Source organism: Aquarana catesbeiana, linkage group LG01 (genome assembly GCF_042186555.1).
Source record: "Aquarana catesbeiana isolate 2022-GZ linkage group LG01, ASM4218655v1, whole genome shotgun sequence".
NCBI classification, from domain to species: Eukaryota; Metazoa; Chordata; class Amphibia; order Anura; family Ranidae; genus Aquarana; species Aquarana catesbeiana.
Genome location: NC_133324.1, coordinates 987,600,501 through 987,623,694, shown reverse-complemented (window position 1 = coordinate 987,623,694; position 23,194 = coordinate 987,600,501). Strand labels below are relative to the sequence as shown.

Genomic DNA, 23,194 nt, shown 5'->3' with positions numbered 1-23,194 from the left:
CACCCATACCAGAGACCGACCGTACACATCCCACCCATACCAGAGACCGACCGTACACACCCCACCCATACCAGAGACCGACCGTACACATCTCACCCATACCAGAGACCGACCCTACACATCTCACCCATACCAGAGACCGACCGTACACATCCCACCCATACCAGAGACCGACCGTACACACCCCACCCGTACCAGAGATCGACCGTACACATCCCACCCATACCAGAGACTGACCGTACACATCTCACCCATACCAGAGACCGACCGTACACATCCCACCCATACCAGAGATCGACCGTACACATCCCACCCATACCAGAGACCGACCGTACACATCTCACCCATACCAGAGACCGACCGTACACATCTCACCCATACCAGAGACCGACCGTACACATCTCACCCATACCAGAGACCAACCGTACACATCTCACCCATACCAGAGACCGACCGTACACATCTCACCCATACCAGAGACCGACCGTACACATTCCACCCATACCAGAGACCGACCGTACACATCCCACCCATACCAGAGATCGACCGTACACATCCCACCCATACCAGAGACCGACCGTACACATCCCACCCATACCAGAGACCGACCGTACACATCTCACCCATACCAGAGATCGACCGTACACATCCCACCCATACCAGAGACTGACCGTACACATCCCACCCATACCAGAGACCGACCGTACACATCTCACCCATACCAGAGACCGACCGTACACATCTCACCCATACCAGAGACCGACCGTACACATTCCACCCATACCAGAGACCGACCGTACACATCTCACCCATACCAGAGACCGACCGTACACATCTCACCCATACCAGAGACCGACCGTACACATTCCACCCATACCAGAGACCGACCGTACACATCTCACCCATACCAGAGACCGACCGTACACATCTCTCCCATACCAGAGACCGATTGTACACATCTCACCCATACCAGAGACCGACCGTACACATCCCACCCATACCAGAGACCGACCGTACACATCCCACCCATACCAGACACCGACCGTACACATCTCACCCATACAAGAGACCGACCGTACACATCTCACCCATACCAGAGACCGACCGTACACATCCCACCCATACCAGAGACCGAAAGTACACATCTCACCCATACCAGAGACCGACCATACACATCTCACCCATACCAGAGACCGACCGTACACATCTCACCCATACCAGAGACCGACCGTACACATCTCACCCATACCAGAGACCGACCATACACATCCCACTCATACCAGAGACCGAAAGTACACATCTCACCCATACCAGAGACCGACAATACACATCTCACCCATACCAGAGACCGACCGTACACATCTCACCCATACCAGAGACCGACCGTACACATCTCACCCATACCAGAGACCGACCATACACATCTCACCCATACCAGAAACGGACCGTACACATCTCACCCATACCAGAGACCGACCGTACACATCTCACCCATACCAGAGACCGACCGTACACATCCCACCCATACCAGAGACCGACCGTACACATCCCACCCATACCAGAGACCGACCGTACACATTCCACCCATACCAGAGACCGACCGTACACATCCCACCCATACCAGAGACCGACCGTACACATCCCACCCATACCGGAGACCGACCGTACACATCTCACCCATACCAGAGACCGACCGTACACATCCCACCCATACCAGAGACCGACCGTACACATCCCACCCATACCAGAGACCGACCGTACACATCTCACCCATACCAGAGACCGACCGTACACATCTCACCCATACCAGAGACAGACCGTACACATCTCACCCATACCAGAGACCGACCGTACACATCCCACCCATACCAGAGACCGACCGTACACATCCCACCCATACCAGAGACCGACCGTACACATTCCACCCATACCAGAGACCGACCGTACACATTCCACCCATACCAGAGACCGACCGTACACAACCCACCCATACCAGAGACCGACCGTACACATCCCACCCATACCAGAGACCGACCGTACACATCTCACCCATACCAGAGACCGACCGTACACATCCCACCCATACCAGAGATCGACCGTACACATCCCACCCATACCAGAGACCGACCGTACACATCTCACCCATACCAGAGACCGACCGTACACATCCCACCCATACCAGAGACCGACCGTACACATCTCACCCATACCAGAGACCGACCGTACACATCTCACCCATACCAGAGACCGACCGTACACATCCCACCCATACCAGAGACCGACCGTACACATCCCACCCATACCAGAGACCGACCGTACACATCTCACCCATACCAGAGACCGACCGTACACATCCCACCCATACCAGAGACCGACCGTACACATCTCACCCATACCAGAGACCGACCGTACACATCCCACCCATACCAGAGACCGACCGTACACATCTCACCCATACCAGAGACCGACCGTACACATCCCACCCATACCAGAGATCGACCGTACACATCCCACCCATACCAGAGACCGACCGTACACATCTCACCCATACCAGAGACCGACCGTACACATCTCACCCATACCAGAGACTGACCGTACACATCTCACCCATACCAGAGACCGACCGTACACATCCCACCCATACCAGAGACCGACCGTACACATCCCACCCATACCAGAGACCGACCGTACACATTCCACCCATACCAGAGACCGACCGTACACATTCCACCCATACCAGAGACCGACCGTACACAACCCACCCATACCAGAGACCGACCGTACACATCCCACCCATACCAGAGACCGACCGTACACATCTCACCCATACCAGAGACCGACCGTACACATCCCACCCATACCAGAGATCGACCGTACACATCCCACCCATACCAGAGACCGACCGTACACATCTCACCCATACCAGAGACCGACCGTACACATTCCACCCATACCAGAGACTGACCGTACACATCCCACCCATACCAGAGATCGACCGTACACATCCCACCCATACCAGAGACTGACCGTACACATCCCACCCATACCAGAGACCGACCGTACACATCTCACCCATACCAGAGATCGACCGTACACACCCCACCCATACCAGAGACTGACCGTACACATCCCACCCATACCAGAGACCGACCGTACACATTCCACCCATACCAGAGACCGACCGTACACATTCCACCCATACCAGAGACCGACCGTACACAACCCACCCATACCAGAGACCGACCGTACACATCCCACCCATACCAGAGACCGACCGTACACATCTCACCCATACCAGAGACTGACCGTACACATCTCACCCATACCAGAGACCGACCATACACATCCCACCCATACCAGAGACCGACCGTACACATCCCACCCATACCAGAGACCGACCGTACACATCTCACCCATACCAGAGACTGACCGTACACATCTCACCCATACCAGAGACCGACCATACACATCCCACCCATACCAGAGACCGACCGTACACATTCCACCCATACCAGAGACCGACCGTACACATTCCACCCATACCAGAGACCGACCGTACACAACCCACCCATACCAGAGACCGACCGTACACATCCCACCCATACCAGAGACCGACCGTACACATCTCACCCATACCAGAGACCGACCGTACACATCCCACCCATACCAGAGATCGACCGTACACATCCCACCCATACCAGAGACCGACCGTACACATCTCACCCATACCAGAGACCGACCGTACACATCTCACCCATACCAGAGACCAACCGTACACATCTCACCCATACCAGAGACCGACCGTACACATCTCACCCATACCAGAGACCGACCGTACACATTCCACCCATACCAGAGACTGACCGTACACATCCCACCCATACCAGAGATCGACCGTACACATCCCACCCATACCAGAGACTGACCGTACACATCCCACCCATACCAGAGACCGACCGTACACATCTCACCCATACCAGAGATCGACCGTACACACCCCACCCATACCAGAGACTGACCGTACACATCCCACCCATACCAGAGACCGACCGTGCACATCTCACCCATACCAGAGACCGACCGTACACATCTCACCCATACCAGAGACCGACCGTACACATTCCACCCATACCAGAGACCGACCGTACACATCTCACCCATACCAGAGACCGACCGTACACATCCCACCCATACCAGAGACCGACCGTACACATCTCACCCATACCAGAGACCGACCGTACACATCTCACCCATACCAGAGACCGACCGTACACATCCCACCCATACCAGAGACCGACCGTACACATCTCACCCATACCAGAGACCGACCGTACACATCCCACTCATACCAGAGACCGAAAGTACACATCTCACCCATACCAGAGACCGACCATACACATCTCACCCATACCAGAGACCGACCGTACACATCTCACCCATACCAGAGACCGACCGTACACATCTCACCCATACCAGAGACCGACCATACACATCTCACCCATACCAGAGACCGACCGTACACATCTCACCCATACCAGAGACCGACTGTACACATCTCACCCATACCAGAGACCGACCGTACACATCTCACCCATACCAGAGACCGACCGTACACATCTCACCCATACCAGAGACCGACCGTACACATCCCACCCATACCAGAGACCGTCCGTACACATCTCACCCATACCAGAGACCGACCGTACACATCTCACCCATACCAGAGACCGACCGTACACATCCCTCCCATACCAGAGACCGACCGTACACATCCCACCCATACCAGAGACCGACCGTACACATCTCACCCATACCAGAGACCGACCGTACACATCCCTCCCATACCAGAGACCGACCGTACACATCCCACCCATACCAGAGACCGACCGTACACATCTCACCCATACCAGAGACCGACCGTACACATCCCACCCATACCAGAGACCGACCGTACACATCCCACCCATACCAGAGACCGACCGTACACATCCCACCCATACCAGAGACCGACCGTACACATCTCACCCATACCAGAAACCGACCGTACACATCTCACCCATACCAGAGACCGACCGTACACATCTCACCCATACCAGAGACCGACCGTACACATCTCACCCATACCAGAGACCGACCGTACACATCTCACCCACACCAGAGACCGACCGTACACATCTCACCCATACCAGAGACCGACCGTACACATCTCACCCATACCAGAAACTGACCGTACACATCTCACACATACCAGAGACCGACCGTACACATCTCACCCATACCAGAGACCGACCGTACACATCCCACCCATACCAGAGACCGACCGTACACATCCCACCCATACCAGAGACCGACCGTACACATCTCACCCATACCAGAGACCGACCGTACACATCTCACCCATACCAGAGACCGACCGTACACACCCCACCCATACCAGAGACCGACCGTACACATCTCACCCATACCAGAGACCGACCGTACACATCCCACCCATACCAGAGACCGACCGTACACATCCCACCCATACCAGAGACCGACCTTACACATCTCACCCATACCAGAGACCGACCGTACACATCCCACCCATACCAGAGACCGACCGTACATATCTCACCCATACCAGAGACCGACCGTACACATCCCACCCATACCAGAGACCGACCGTACACATCCCACCCATACCAGAGACCGACCGTACACATCTCACCCATACCAGAGACCGACCGTACACATCTCACCCATACCAGAGACCGACCGTACACATCTCACCCATACCAGAGACCGACCGTACACATTCCACCCATACCAGAGACCGACCGTACACATCTCACCCATACCAAAGACCGACCGTACACATCTCACCCATACCAGAGACCGACCGTACACATCTCACCCATACCAGAGACCGACCGTACACATCCCACCCATACCAGAGACCGACCGTACACATCTCACCCATACCAGAGACCGACCGTACACATCCCACCCATACCAGAGACCGACCGTACACATCCCACCCATACCAGAGACCGACCGTACACATCTCACCCATACCGGAGACCGACCGTACACATCCCACCCATACCAGAGACCGACCCTACACATCTCACCCATACCAGAGACCGACCGTACACATTTCACCCATACCAGAGACCGACCGTACACATCTCACCCATACCAGAGACCGACCGTACACATCCCACCCATACCAGAGACCGACCGTACACATCCCACCCATACCAGAGACCGACCGTACACATCTCACCCATACCGGAGACCGACCGTACACATCTCACCCATACCGGAGACCGACCGTACACATCTCACCCATACCGGAGACCGACCGTACACATCTCACCCATACCGGAGACCGACCGTACACATCCCACCCATACCAGAGACCGACCGTACACATCCCACCCATACCAGAGACCGACCATCTGTTTTTAGACATTATATGAACAGACGTGGTTGAAATACAGGAGCAAATCCCACGTGTAGTTCTTGACGTAATTCACTTACAGTGGACACTCAAACAAGCACAGTAGCACAATTACAGCTTTATTTCCTCAGCTGAATGAACTGTAACTTTCAGGACATTAGTTATGACAGAAGGTAACTTGACCTGGACAGCCGAGAAGTAAGATATCTATTGGTTAGGATATCCAAGCCATCTATTAGGTTGAAGTCATCTGCTACAATCTATGGTGGGCTTGTGGGTAATCCGGCTCGTGTGACTTGTGTTATTGCAGCCAAATACATCAACTTTGTGTTCCTTTGTCTGTGAAATGTTCTAATGATATGAAGGAGAATTCCCGACACAACGTTCCCTCATCTTATTACATGTCCTTTATTTTCCCCAGATAGGGAGATTATTGTCTGGAATCCTCCCATGTATTATCTGTGTTCTTCTGTATAAGGAATCCTATGACTACGTGTCTCAGTTACATAGTTACATAGTAGGTGAGGTTGAAAAAAGACACAAGTCCATCAAGTGCAACCTATGTGTGTGATTATGATCAGTCTCAGCCCCTCCCTGTGTAGGAATGTACAGAACTGGTTAATGAGTGTCAGATACTTTCAGTTTCATTTCTCTCTTCTGCTCTCAGCGATGGCGTCTGCTAATCTGAGGAAGGAGCTGGAATGTTCCGTCTGTCTGGACTTTTATACAGATCCTGTAATCCTGAAATGTGGACATAACTTCTGCCGGGACTGTATTGGTCGTGTGTTGGCTACACAGAGAGGGTCTGGAGGTTATTCCTGTCCTGAATGTAAACAAAGCTTCAGGAAACGTCCCGTCCTTCAGAGGAATCTGAAACTACGTAACATAGTGGAGAATTTCCAGTCCACCCATCCAGATCAGGAGGAGTCCGGGGTCTTCTGTACTTACTGTATTCACACTCCTGTACCTGCTGTGATATCCTGTCTGCATTGTGAAGCTTCTCTGTGTGACAATCACCTGAGAGTCCACAGCAAGTCACCAGAACACGTCTTATGTGACCCCACCACTTCCCTGGAGAACAGGAAATGCTCCGTCCATAAGAAGATCCTGGAGTATTACTGCACTGAGGACTCCACCTGTATCTGTATGTCCTGTGGTTTCATTGGAGAACATCAGGGACACCAGTTGGAGACTCTGGATGAAGCCTCTGAGATGAAGAAGAAGAAACTGAGGAATGTTCTGCAGAAACTGATGACAGAGAGAGAGGAGATGGAGAAAAGAGTCCAGAGTCTGCAGGAACACAGGAGGAAAGTACAAGGAAAAGCAGATGATGAAACAGAGAGAGTCACTGTCCTGTTCAGAGACCTCAGGAGACGTCTGGAAGACCTGGAGAAGAGAGTCCTGAGGGAAATCTCCGGGCCGGCAGAGCGGATCTCGGTGATAATCAATGATCTGATCCAGGATCTGGAAATAAAGAAGGAGGAGCTGTCCAGGAAGATGGGGGACATTGAGGAGCTGTGTAACATGACGGATCCACTGACTGTCCTACAGGAATCAGACACAGGTGACTTGTGTGATACTGAGGATGGAGATGATGAGGACAGAGAGAGATATGATAAACTCCTCCATGATGGAGGGGATCTGGATTTGGGGGGGATCTCACACACATTACACACAGGTTTATCTGATATCATGTCTGGGGTAAATGTAGAGAAATGTCCAGGCACACATGTCTATCCACATTCTACTACAAAGGGCGAAGGTCATATCAATGCTGAATCATACAGGCCACGCCCCCAACCCTCCCCCACCATACAACCATCCAGGAGACCTCCCCAACCCTCCCCCACCATACAACCATCCAGGAGATCTCCCCAACCCTCCCCCACCATACAACCATCCAGGAGACCTCCCCAACCCTCCCCCACCATACAACGCTCAAACCTCCAGGCTGGCGGACCAAATATTGGGGCTGTACAGCAAACATTGATGGTGTCAGGGGTTACAGACATATTACTGGATGTGAGGACAGCTGCTAATAATCTACATATATCAGATGACAGGAAAACTGCATCCACATCATCACATCAGAATCGCCCAGAAACACCAGAGAGGTTTCAGTTTTATCAACAGGTAATGAGCAGTCAGAGGTTCTCTTCAGGGAGACATTACTGGGAAGTGGATGTCGGGGGGTCAGATTGCTCTATAGTTGGGATGTGTTACCCCAGTATAGACAGGAGAGGAGATGACTCAGTGATTGGATGGAATATGAAGTCCTGGGGTTTGCAGAGGTTGGAGATGTGGGGGTGTAATCGCTACTTTGTAAAACATGACAATAAGGAGATCCCATTACCCGGCGGTGTCTCTAGTGACAGAGTCAGGATAGATCTGGATTATGAGGCCGGACGGATCTCCTTTTATGATCTGTGTGACCCGATCCGACATCTCCACACCTTCACCACCACCTTCACTGAGCCCCTCCATGCTGCAGTACATGTAGGGGGAGGTTGTATAAAGATATGTGGGGGGAATCAGAAGTGAGAGATCTGCCCAGAGACATCACAAGGTGGATTATCTGATTGGTGATTGGTGGAATACTCATCCAATAGGAGGAAGCAGAGGACAGGAAACATGAGTGATTTATTTATAAAGCTGCAGGTTCCGGGGCCGTCATCTTCATCCTAAACCTCACTTCACTACCTAGTGTGTCACTGACCAGGAACAAGCATGCAGGAGGTCAGATTGTTCAGCCTTCACTGGCTGCATGCTTGTTCTGGGTCAGTGACACACTACATAGTGTAGCCAGGATCAGGATGACGGCCCTGGGGTCTCCACCATTACTATGTATCTATAGCAAGAAGGTTTTTCAGCTTTCTTTGGTGTGTTGAAGGTTTACAAAATTTTTCTGCAATTCAGAGCCACAATAAAGAGATTTCCCCTCACTTCCTGTCCTGGTGACAACTCTCCAAAACCAACACAGACATAAATAAAAATAATTTTCTTTACTAGAGTAGGGGAAGGATTAGATTATTTATCTTATCTTTATTTCTATCTGTGTCCCTGTTGTAGAATTTCCTTCATTTCCTGTCTGATAAAATGTTGTCACCAGGACAGGAAGTGAGGAGAAATCTCTCTAATGGAGCCCCAGATAGCAGTAAAAACCTGTCAGGGGTTCTAATCCTCCCCCACTCCATCCAAATCTAGAACAATAGGATTTTCCACAATGAGAATTCCTACATTTCTGTCCTCACAGGTTCCTTTACATGACTAATCCATGAATCTGTGATTGCTCCTCCCCCTCACTGTGATTGGCTGCGTGTGATTGTCATTATGAATACAACCAGTGCTAGCCTTGTTCCTATTGGTTATGATGTAGAGGGGGCGGGGATTGTGGTGTGGGTGGGGTAGTGTTAACAGGTGACGGGGGAGGGGTATACAGTCTCAGGAAGTGGAAATCCTCGGCTCTGTATATGGGAATATCGATCAATGATTGGATATAGATAGAATGATGGGAGGGATTGGACGATGACTACAATCACCATTAACCCCTTCAGTCCCGGCACCTCTATGATCCTTATGGAGCCGAGCAATTGTTCCATTTCCTCTATGGCCCTATTCATCTGATAAAGAGAAATAATTCTCCTATGATTTACTAATGATGAAATGACATGACTAAGTGCTTATATGCTAATGTTAGGTTCTTTATATAATAACAGGTTCTCTGTCTAGAATGACTTTACAGAAAGATGTTATTAGAACAAATTGTTGTTCTGGGGATCCTTGGAAGGTCTTGTTGGGGAACATAGAGACAGTTGGTCTCCATCTTCTACAATGAGGGATTTGGGAGTCTGGAGGTGGGACAAGCTGATAAGGTGTTCAGAGATAACAGAAATGAATGTCTCTTGTAATGAATGATGTGCTGCTTGTACAAATTCTTCAGTGAATGATTCCATCTGTAAAATGTTGATGTTTGGGACGATCCTCCATGACAACTGTCCAGGATTGGAGGGTAAAAGCCTCCCGTATGATGAAGAGGTCAGATCCTTGGTCCACCTGCCATGTCTAAGGATCTCCGCACACCTTCATCTCTCTACTTTCTAATCTTTACTTTTACTTTGTAACTCTTCTTCTAAATAAACTTCCAGAACCTTCCCCGGGATCAGAGGTTGTTATTTCCTCATCACATTCCACAAGAACTTTGTAATCCCGATGGAACACATCCATCATTTTATTGGGACACACAAGGCTTCCTATGGTCAAGATTGTCTTACAATGTTACATTTTCCTATATATAAGACACAAACACATCACAGAATGGAACAAATAGATCTCCTTTGCTTGGTATGACCGGTGTTCATGTTACTGTAAACCTAACGCTAAAGCACACAGATATTTATTTCTATTACAATTATTGTTTCTTGTTTGTCTTCTTGTCCTGAATGAGTATTACAGAGTAATGTCCGCTATTCTGTAACGTTACATGTATTGAACATTTAAACTTGCGTATCTGTTATATGGGAATATTTTTTCATGTTAAATTCCTTGTTTATGAGACTTTAGCGTTCTACTTATCTATGTTCATTCTTTAATCATACTCAAGTATTATGGAGGTCTAATTGTACTCAGCGCAATGGTTAAGTGGTCTGCACTCAGCGAGAACAAGCACTCAGGTTATGGGTTCAATTCCCAACCCTGCTGCCACCTACCTAATGTTGCATTGGTGACTTTTCAAGCACATAAGCAAACGCACAAATGTTAACCAACACCCTGCGTGCTCACTAGTGTGTGTGATTCTTTTCATGCCACACTATAATAATATTGCTAAATAACATCTCATTCATTCTGAGCCATTCAAATGAAGGAAACCACCATGCTGATGTGACAATTGGGCATTCACCTATTTTCAGCATCCAGTTCTCTGCTGCTTACTATTTAAAGGGTTTGTAAACCTTCCTGTTTTTTCACCTCAATGCATCCTATGCATTGAGGTGAAAAAACATCTGATAATTACTGGCCCCCAGCCCCCCCGTTTTTTACTTATCTGAGCCCTCGAAAGTCCTGCGTCAAGAACGTGCTGGATCTCGGTCTGGGCGTCTCGGCTCTCTATTGGATAGATTGATAGCAGCGCAGCCATTGGCTCCCGCTGCTGTCAATCAAATCCAATGACATGGGCGCCGGGGGAAGGGGCCGAGTCCGGCATTTGTGTCTATGGATACAAATGCTGGACTTGTGAGCACGCCCGCAAGGTAACCCCCTTGGGAGAGCGCTTCCCAGAGGGGCTTATTTGATACGAGGAGGAGCCGAGAGCTGCCGAGGGACCCCAGAAGACGGCATTCGGGGCCACTCTGTGCAAAATAAGCTGCACAGTGGAGGTAAGTATGACATGTTTGTTTGTTATTTAAAAAAAAAAAAATTTTTGAACCTTTAGTATCTCTTTAAGCTTCAAGTAGGTGATACCATGGTTGGTATTTGAACCCACGACGTAACTCTTGCCAGGAAGGAGTGCAGAGTACAATTCTCTATGGAATATACATTTGTACCATGATTAAAAAATTCACATATATACATAGAACTCAATATTCTCATAAAATACAAATTAAACATTAAAGCGTTTGTTAACCCCAAAATAAAATACATGGATCCTGCTCTTTTAAAGCATTTTATACATAACAATGATTGTGCTGTGTCATTGGGACCCCTGTATACCCTAAAAAACCTGGCTGACCCTGCCAGTTTCTCCCCCCCCCCCTGCAAACAGACCACGATAATCATGGCTGCTGAGCCCCTGACATTGTGGTCTATTTGTGTACCTCCGTCAGCCGAAGCCTGCTCTCCTGTGTATGTCTCCTCTGTCCCCCCTCCTCCCCCCCTCCCCTCTCTGTGTGCATTGCCGCCCCATCCCCCTCGTGCTGCAGGAATATACATTATAATTTAATACTATCCGTTTTGTTTCCAAATACTGTGCCCCGCTGTCTGTGTTTTATTAAAAAGATCCTCCTTTACTGTATCTCACGGTGGCTCCCTTTGGTCACGTGATCAGCTGTGTCTCCTCTCATCCCACTGACATCAGCGGGGAAACTTCGGCCCCGCCCCCTGCTTCTGCAAGGCGGGCAGAGAAGAGAGACAGCCGGTGACATGAGTGCCGGGAGCCACAATGAAATATGGTAAAGGATGATTTTTTCAACATAAAACACAGAGACAGGGGGGCACAGTATTAGGAAACAAAACGGATAGTATTAAAATGTCAAAGTGGATTTACAACCACTTTAAAACATATTTGAAATATACAATGAAACAAGAAAAGCCGCTCCAGGTGAGTGAGTCTCCGGCTAATCCCCACACACACTAGTTCAGGTGCTAGCCCAGCTCACATGCTGTGTAACATAAGGAAATTATGGCTGCACTTCCAAAAATCCTTTTATTGAAGCTTCATGTGACAAGTGGCTGACAGATGGAGCCGGGGACAAAAAGGTAGATGTGTTTGGGTGAAATTCATCTACCTTTTTGTCCCCGGCTCCATCTGTCAGCCACTTGTCATATGAAGCTTCAATAAAAAGACTTTTGGAAGTGCAGCCATCCAGAATTATTTCCTTTTATTTGAAATATAATAGAGACGTAACTGTAAATGTTCAATAAATGCTAATTATATAAATGCCTATTATATTATGTTTTTTTTTTTTGCCCCAAATCACCCCATATTGAGGGCATGTGGTCTGGTAAGGTTCAGGAGGGGGGATCTCGCCCCCCTCTTTCCTGGCCTGTCAGGTTGCATGTCTGGAGAAGGCCCCTTTCACACTTGTGTGACTTGTCCTGCGACTTGGGACTGCAAATTCGCATGACAAATTGTACCCCATGATTTCCAATCAGTACCGTTCATATCTGTGTGAATTCAGAGTAGTCCCTGAACTATTTTGGTCCAACATTGATGCGACTTGAGGTCCATAGACCTCAAGATTACACAGGCACATAAAGTCGCACTACTTTAAGGTCGTACAAGTTTGAAAGGGGCCTAAGGGTCTGGTATGGATTTTCGGGGGACCCCGCACTATTAATAAAAACATTTTTGGTATGGGGGTTCCCCTTAAAATCCATAGCGGACACAAAATGGCCTGATATGGACCCCCGCTGCTGTATTTTTTTCATGATTTTTTTTATTACCGGCAATGTTAAAGATGCCGGAGGCCGTCGGCTCCAAAAGTTTGCATCTGAACCACTGCTTAGGAAATGCTCCATTCACATCGGACATGTGTGAACCTGCCTTAGGTGTTTGTCTATTGGATGGCACTTTTCCATTCACCAGACAAACTCCAGTCAAGACACAGGAAGGAAGTCATCAGCTGACCTCATTAGCACACATCTGTGTCTCCCCTCCCCTATTTGATAACGACTCCTAATCCTTGTTTCCTTTAACAACACATAGACAAACTGAAGGCTGTGGTTGGGATTTGAACCCATGACCTGCCTGTTGTTAGCCTAGAGTGCTGACCACTCAGCCACTGTGCTGATCAGATCTAGACCAGGAATATATAGGAGGACTGTGATGAAAGGATAAACAATATAACTAGAAGACAACAGTATAATACAATTGGGATTGGGGGGAGGAGCCCCACGTTGATTAGGTTATCAATCAAATTTGTGTTGTTACCCCCCCTTGTGGCAGGCAGCACAACTCCTAACTTTCTAAATGTTACTGAAGTGGATTTGTATTTAGAAAATGTTGTTGTATTTCCTAACATGAAGCAAACAAGGATTAGGAGTCGTTATCAAATAGGGGGAGGGGAGACACAGGTGTGTACTAATGAGGTCAGCTGACTTCCTTCCTGTGTCTTATTGGCTTCTCAGTCTGATATCTACAGACCAGCAAGAGATGACGTGTTATAGGAAATATAGGAAACACGCAGGGAAGGTCTTCTTCTCTCAGGTACAGAAATTGTGTAGATTTTGCAGCAGAGGTACATTAATGGTATATTAGTACATAGGGGGGGGAGGGGATTTGGCCTTTAATGGTGACATATGGAGACACTCATCTGTCAGGGAAAACGGTTACAAATGTGACCAGAGAGGACTCATCGGTGACATTTTCTGTGAATGGAGAACTTTTGATGGGATGACATGTGAACCCCACCAGGATGAGGCCACCAAAAACCAGACAAGTATGTATGGGGGGGAGGGGTGAGGATTGCTGGGTGACGTGCGGAGAGGTCATTAGGACTATACAGGATTTTATTTTACCCAACAGTTTGTGGAGCTCTGGATAAAATGTATATATAATATATACACTTCCCACACTGTATATACAGGAAGATGTAGAAATCCAGGAAGTCTCCTGTGTATAGAAACAGGAAGTGATGTGTGTGCTGAGGATCACTAAACACAACATTTCACACATCAAACCCCGGGAACATGAAGACATCTCCCACACTTACCTTCCAAATCAGGAACATCTCCTCATGAGAAGAAAGTCATCTCACTGACAACTACAAGCAGCCCGAGCAACAGTTCTGTGCGCATCTATGTGCGGGAAATTCCCATTCTCTACATCTTCTCACCAGTCATCACTATGATTATTTCACTAAATGGTGTTCATGGGATGGGAACTGGTGATCAGAGAAAACTAATAGTATGAAATGTTCAATAGATTACCGAGACCATCCCCCCACCAATCATTGGGGCCCCAAAATCTGCATTGGAGCTGGTAGAAGATTTTTTGGTTTTGGATTTACACTTATTTCTCTATTTAATGACTTCCATGTGAGCAGAATAAAATGATTTTGTACCCAAGTAGATTTAATCCCTTCAATACCGGGCACTCCCCTCCCCCTTCCTGCCCAGGCCAGTCTCAGCTTTCAGCGCTGTCACATTTTGAATGACAATTACTCAGTCATGTAACGCTGAACACATATGAAATATCTTTTTTTATCTTTTTTTTTACACAAATAGAGCTTTCTTTTGGTGGTATTTAATCACCACTGGGTGGGGGTTTATTTTTATTTTTTTTTAAACAAACAAAAAAGCCCGAACATTTTGAAAAGGGGAGTTTGCAAACTTTTTTATATCAAACTATGAAAACAGGTAATTTTTCTCCTTCACTGGTGGGCAGAGGTAGGAGGCACTGGTGGGCACTGGTAGGGGGCAGTGGTAGGTGGCACTGGTAGGAGGCACTGGTGGGCAGTGGTAGGGGGCACTGGTGGGCAGTGGTAGGGGGCACTGGTGGGCAGTCGTAGGTGGCAGTGGTAGGTGGCACTGGTGGGCAGTGGTAGGGGGCACTGGTGGGCAGTGCTTAGCAGCAGTGACTGTGTGGGATCGATGTCCCATTTTACACAATCCAGTAATCAGTCCTAGGCAACACCAAAATCGGGGCCCCCATGTAAGTTTGCCCCACCCCTTCCTGTTTAATATATGTGACTCCCTCAAATTGAAGGAGTACAAGTCCCAGCATGAATCCCTGAGGTCTCATGGGTTCATGGTGGGACCTGTAGTCTGTCACTATTTGACTAGCTGGGGGACAGGGGTGTCATGAGCTCTGAGGGGCTCGTGCTGAGACCTGCAGTCCTTCACTAGTTGGGGGGGTCACATCCTCGGATCCGAGGGGCTCATGCTGGGCCCTTCAATTTTGGGGGGTCACATCCCCCAAAAGTAAAGACTACAAATCCCAGCATGGACCCCTGAAATCTAAGGATGGAGCCCATTACATCTCAGGGGTTCATGCTGGGACCTGAAATCCTTCATTAGGCGGATGAGATCAGTGGCAGTGATGTTGGGGGGGTGGGTTCAGGGGTGGTGGTTGGGTGGGATGGAATAAGTAACTCTCACTGGCTGTCACCTGTTGGTCAGTATGAGAGAGACCCCGAGACACTCACAGCCCTGTGCCCCCCTGTCTGTGGGTAATGGTGTGTCGTTCAGCCTGTCTTCCTGTTGTTTTCTTGGTTGGGGGTGGAGAGGAAGTTGAAGTTCAGAAGGGTGCTGAGACCACTGCTGCTCAGGTCAGGGTGGTCACTGTACTGAGGTCCGGTGCATTTTTGATACGTTTTACTGTAGTCCAGTACAGTCCATTGCAGAAAAAATGCAACAGGTTCTACTTTTTTTTTTTTTTTTTTCCCTACTGGAACTGACCCCACTGGTGTGAACTATGCCATTGGAAACCATATAACCTGCTTTTCCATGTGTTTTTGATGCAGAAAAAAAAAATAAACTGGACTGCATGTAGTGTGAACTGGCCCTTAGCCCCCGTTCACGTTGGTGCAATTTCAAATCGCAGCCTATTGCCGGCAATAGGAGCGTCCCAGTCGGTGCAACGCCACACCAATTCCCAAAAGTAGCTCGTGCACTACTTTTGGTGACTTTGGGAATGATTTCAATAGACATTATCTGTGCATGAAGCCGCACGGATGTCTTTCAAGTCAACCCTCCCCCCAAGTTGGACTGAAATGCTGCTTTGAAATGGTGTGAGTTCACATGAAGTCCCTCAGTTTCAAGGCCGCGTTCAGTGTGAAAAATAATAAACTAAATGCGCACACAAGAGACAGGCTGGTTGACTTCATTTAGTGGGGGAGGGTAAATTTCTGTTACAGTGAGAGACATCTTATAGCCCACCTACACCAGCCACAGCTTTTTTGCACCATGTGCATGTCTGGAAAACACACAGGACTCCGATGTCATGGTTGGGATTTGAACCCATGACCGTAGTGTTGTGAGGTAGAAGTGCTAATCACTAAGCCACGGTACTGCCCATAGCCTTACCTCAAATATATAGTAGTATCATGATTCGTGAATTAAGATCTATAATTATAAGTAGATGTTCTAATAAAATTTGACATTATAAAAATTGTCATATACTAGAGATATAACTGTTATTTTATAGATATATGTGATGGGAGTCACTTTGGGTAGGGTGCCCGAGAGCCCCAGTCTGATCTGTGCTAGTCAGACTCGCTGTACAGCCACACTGGAATATTGTATATATTGTACAGTATATTGTCTCATACTGTTGTGGACTCTTTGCTGTGATCGTTTGGGGTGTGGTTGTATTCCATTGTTCTACTGTGTCTGTCGGCCTTGTAAGAAAAGTATATTATGGGATGTATGTCTCGGTGGGGGGGAATTCCTCCAGAAGCCCCTCCCTGATGATGAGAAACTAGAATACACCTGACCTGTGTGTCTATTGTTATTGGACAGCTTACCCCGCCCTGAATCCAAGGGGGGGGGGGGTGGGAGTGTCCCTGAGTTGTATATCTGTTAAATGTGTTTGAATAAATAGTCTGTTTTCACCCTACATTGACTTATGGCCAGTGACTGGGTGAGCTAAGGGGTCTTGGATAGAGCTGGTTCTGGACAAAGGAAGCATTTACAGCAGACATAGTCCTGTTGAGGACGGAGGTCCGTTACAACATATTTAACATTAGAAAAAAGTACACATTGCTCTGTAACATTCATTAAAAATGCATTAGTGTGCAGAACATGTAAAATAAAACAACAAACACGAAAGAAAATAAATCCCTTTACGATCACCCACATTTGCTAATTGTTTCTTTTTACACACAAATGGGATCTTGGCTAAATCCTGCAGTTCTACGCCCTATAGGGACCACGATTAGCATTTTCTATAATGGAAAAGTGACTATCCTGACTTGACATTTACTAATACCGTGTTTCCCTGAAAGTAGGCCTCATTTTCGGGATAGATCTTCTCAATTTTCTAGGATGGCTGCAGTGAGCGCTACTCTAAAAATAAGCCCTTGTTAAAGTTGCCGTAAAATCATCTAATCCACGCTGTAAAAGGATTTTATAATGTCCAGTGTGTCTTTATGTAATATTATTGTAGAAAATACCTTATTTACAGCCCTGCTGGGAACTCACGTGACCCGCCGGAGCTCTCCTCCTGGCTGATGTCAGTGGCACCTCCCTCTGCAGTGCTGAAGTCAGCTGGGATCTCGGGCCCCTCCCTCTGCAGTGCTGACGTCAGCTGGGATCTCGGGCCCCTCCCTCTGCAGTGCTGACGTCAGCTCGCATCTCAGCCCCTCCCTCCACAGTGCTCGGATCTCAGCCCCTCCCTCTGCAGTGCTGACATCAGCCGGGATCTCAGCCCCTCCCTCTGCAGTGCTCGGATCTCAGCCCCTCCCTCTGCAGTGCTGACATCAGCTGGGATCTCGGGCCCCTCCCTCTGCAGTGCTGGTGTCAGCCGGGATCTCGGGCCCCTCCCTCTGCAGTGCTGGTGTCAGCCGGGATCTCGGCCCCTCCCTCTGCAGTGCTCGGAGCGGGGAAGAAGAGCTCCAGTGGGTCAGGTGAGCGCCCAGCGGCGCTGTATATAAGGTATTTTCTACAATAATGTTCTATAAAGACACACGCTGGACATTATATGATACTTTCACACAGCGGATTACAAGATTTGACAAGGACTTTAACTTGGGTTTATTTTGGGTATTACAGAGATGTTGATCCTGAGATGACAGGGAAGGAGGGGGAGAGAAGAAAGGACACACAGGAAAACTTTTTTTAAAAACATTTTATTGTTTTATTTCTGGAAAAAAAATATTGTAGATTGTTGTACATAAACAAATAAGACATCCCCTGAAAATAAGCCCTAATGTGTTTCTGGTATCCAAAAATAATTTAAGACCCGGTCTTATTTTTGGGGAAACGCGGTAGATGTTCACCTAATTGATGGTTCTTCTCTGTTCTCCACATTGAAGTTGTAGTTGTTTCAATTGGGTGCAATTAGGAATCCACCATATATTGCTTCTCCTTATTCCTACTATATGTACCCCAAAGTTTCCACTACTTAATAACTCTCCTTTATTTTCCCTCAGGGAGATTATTGTCAGGAATCTGATCTGTGTTCTTCTGTCTGTGGATTTCTATGAGTACGAGTCTCAGCCCCTTCCTGTGTAGGAGTGTACAGAACTGGTCACCTTGTCCTGTGTAGGAATGTACAGAACTGGTCACCTCGCCCTGTGTAGGAATGTACAGAGCTGGTCACCTCGCCCTGTGTAGGAATGTACAGAGCTGGTCACCTCGTCCTGTGTAGGAATGTACAGAGCTGGTCACCTCGCCCTGTGTAGGAATGTACAGAGCTGGTCACCTCGCCCTGTGTAGGAATGTACAGAGCTGGTCACCTCGCCCTGTGTAGGAATGTACAGAGCTGGTCACCTCGCCCTGTGTAGGAATGTACAGAGCTGGTCACCTCGCCCTGTGTAGGAATGTACAGAGCTGGTCACCTCGCCCTGTGTAGGAATGTACAGAGCTGGTCACCTCGCCCTGTGTAGGAATGTACAGAGCTGGTCACCTCGCCCTGTGTAGGAATGTACAGAGCTGGTCACCTCGCCCTGTGTAGGAATGTATAGAGCTGGTCACCTCGCCCTGTGTAGGAATGTACAGAGCTGGTGACCTCGCCCTGTGTAGGAATGTACAGAGCTGGTGACCTCGCCCTGTGTAGGAATGTACAGAACTGGTTAATGAGTGTCAGATACTTTCACTGTCATTTCTCTCTTCTGCTCTCAGCGATGGCGTCTGCTGATCTGAGGAAGGAGCAGGAATGTTCCGTCTGTCTGAACATTTATACAGATCCTGTAACCCTGAAATGTGGACATAACTTCTGCCGGGACTGTATTGGTCGTGTGTTGGATACACAGGAGAGGTCTGGAGGTTATTCCTGTCCTGAATGTAGAGAAGAGTTCCAGGATCGGCCTGCACTGCACAGGAACATAACACTACGTAACATAATGGAGAATTTCCTGTCTGCTCATCCAGATCCGGAGGAGTCCGGGGTCTTCTGTACTTACTGTATTCACACTTCTGTACCTGCTGTGATATCCTGTCTGCATTGTGAAGCTTATCTTTGTGACAATCACCTGAGACTTCACAGCAAGTCACCAAAACACATCTTATGTGACGCCACCACTTCCTTGGAGAACAGGAAATGCTCCATCCATAAGAAGATCCTGGAGTATTACTGCACCGAGGACTCCACCTGTATCTGTATGTCTTGCAGGCTGGATGGAGAACATCAGGGACACCAGGTGGAGACTCTGGTTGAGGCCTCTGAGATGAAGAAGAAGAAACTGAGGAATGTTCTGCAGAAACTGATAACAGAGAGAGAGGAGATGGAGAAAAGAGTCCAGAGTCTGCAGGAACACAGGAGGAAAGTACAAAGAAAAGCAGATGATGAAACAGAGAGAGTCATTGTCTTCTTCAGAGACCTCAGGAGACGTCTGGAAGACCTGGAGAAGAGAGTCCTGAGGGAAATCTCCAGACAGGAAGAGCGGATCTTCGTGTTAATCAATTATCTGGTTCAGGATCTGGAAGTAGAGAAGGAGAAGCTGTCCAGGAAGATGGGGGACATTGAGGAGCTGTGTAACATGACGGATCCACTGACTGTCCTACAGGAATCAGACACAGGTGACTTGTGTGATACTGAGGATGGAGATGATGAGGACAGAGAGAGACATGATAAACTCCTCCATGATGGAGGGGGTCTGGATGTGGGGGTGATCTTACACATATTACACACAGGTTTATCTGATATCATGTCTGGGGTAAATGTGGAGAAATGTCCAGACACACATGTCTATCCACATTCTACTACAAAGGGCAAAGGTCACATCAATGCTGAACCATCCAGGAGATCTCTCCAACCCTTCCCCACCATACAACCATCCAGGAGACCTCCCCAACCCTCCCCCACCATACAACCATCCAGGAGACCTCCCCAACCCTCCCCCACCATACAACCATCCAGGAGATCTCCCCAACCCTCCCCCACCATACAACCATCCAGGAGATCTCCCCAACCCTCCCCCACCATACAACCATCCAGGAGACCTCCCCAACCCTCCCCCACCATACAACACTCACACCTCCAGGCTGGAGGACCAAATATTGGGGCTGTACAGCAAACATCGGGGGTGTCGGGGGTTACAGACATATTACTGGATGTGAGGACAGCTGGTAATTATCTACATATATCAGATGACAGGAAAACTGTATCCTCCTCATCATCACATCAGAATCTCCCAGAAACACCAGAGAGGTTTCAGGATCCTCAGGTGATGAGCAGTCAGAGGTTCTCCTCAGGGAGACATTACTGGGAAGTGGATGTCGGGGGGTCTGGGTACTGGAGAGTCGGGATGTGTTACCCCAGTATAGACAGGAGAGGAGATCAGTCATGGATTGGATATAATAAGAAGTCCTGGAGTTTGGAGAGGTGGGGGAGGGGTAATCAGTACTCAGTGATACATGACGGTAATAAGACCCCATTACCCGGCGGTGTCTCCAGTGGGAGAGTCAGGATAGATCTGGATTATGAGGCCGGGCGGATCTCCTTTTATGATCTGTGTGACCCGATCCGACATCTCCACACCTTCACCACCACCTTCACTGAGCCCCTCCATGCTGGAGTATATATAGGGGGATGGGTAGGGGGATGGGGAGGTTGTATACAGATATGTAGGGGGAATCAGAAGTGAGAGATCTGCCCAGAGACATCACAAGGTGGATTATCTGATTGGTGATTGGTGCAATACTCATCCAATAGGAGGAAGCAGAGGACAGGAAACATGAGTGATTTATTTATAAAGCTGCAGGTTCCGGGGCCGTCATCTTCATCCTAAACCGCACTTCACTACCTAGTGTGTCACTGACCAGGAACAAGCATGCAGGAGGTCAGATTGTTCAGCCTTCACTGGCTGCATGCTTGTTCTGGGTCAGTGACACACTACATAGCGTAGCCAGGATCAGGATGACGGCCCTGGGGTCCCCACCATCACTGTCTATCTATAGAAAAAGTTTTTTTTTTTCAGTTTTGTGTGAAGTCGGGAAGGATTATAACCTGTCAGATTTTTTTTTCTGCTATCTGGGACAGCCAGTGCTAACCTTGCTCCTATTGGTTATGATGTAGAGGGGGCGGGGATTGTGGTGTGGGTGGGGTAGTGTTAACAGGTGACGGGGGTATACAGTCTCAGGAAGTGGAAATCCTCGGCTCTGTATATGGGAATATCGATCAATGATTGGATATAGATAGAATGATGGGAGGGATTGGACGATGACTACAATCACCATTAACTCCTTCAGTCCCGGCACCTCTATGATTCTTATGGAGCCGAGCAATTGTTCCATTTCCTCTATGGCCCTATTCATCTGATAAAGAGAAATAATTCTCATATGATTTACTAATGATGAAATGACATGACTAAGTGCTTATATGCTAATGTTGGGTTCTTTATATAATAACAGGTTCTCTGTCTAGAAGGACTTTACAGAAAGAGGTTATTAGAACAAATTGTTGTTCTCTGGATCCTTGGAAGGTCTTGTTGGGGAACATAGAGACAGTTGGTCTCCTTCTTCTACAATGAGGGATTTGGGAGTCTGGAGGTGGGACAAGCTGATAAGGTGTTCAGAGATAACAGAAATGAATGTCTCTTGTAATGAATGATGTGCTGCTTGTACAAATTCTTCAGTGAATGATTCCATCTGTAATATGTTGATGTTTGGGACGGTCCTCCATGACAACTGTCCAGGATTGGAGGGTAAAAGCCTCCCGTATGATGAAGAGGTCAGATCTTTGGTCCACCTGCCATGTCTAAGGATCTCCACACACCTTTATCTCTCTACTTTCTAATCTTTACTTTGTAACTCTTCTCTTCTAAATAAACTTCCAGAACCTTCACCGGGATCAGAGGTTGTTATTTCCTCATCACATTCCACAAGAACTTTGTAATCCCGATGGAACACATCCATCATTTTATTGGGACACACAAG

At 48.3% G+C, this 23,194-nt stretch overlaps 2 protein-coding genes across 2 annotated transcripts; both read left to right on the top strand.

Annotated features, from left to right (window-relative positions):
- The first annotated feature begins 7,097 nt into the window (after positions 1–7,097).
- LOC141124042 (E3 ubiquitin/ISG15 ligase TRIM25-like) lies at positions 7,098–10,594 on the top strand. Its single transcript, XM_073612125.1, is given in 2 exon segments — positions 7,098–8,958; positions 8,960–10,594. Coding segments are annotated over 2 exon segments (1,965 nt in total). The 5' UTR covers positions 7,098–7,111; the 3' UTR covers positions 9,078–10,594.
- Positions 10,595–19,941: 9,347 nt separating this feature from the next.
- On the top strand, positions 19,942–22,150 carry LOC141127254 (E3 ubiquitin/ISG15 ligase TRIM25-like). The gene has a single exon (XM_073613537.1). The coding sequence runs from the start codon at positions 19,942–19,944 to the stop codon at positions 21,901–21,903; it is 1,962 nt and encodes a 653-aa protein (XP_073469638.1). The 3' UTR covers positions 21,904–22,150.
- The last annotated feature ends 1,044 nt before the right edge of the window (positions 22,151–23,194 follow it).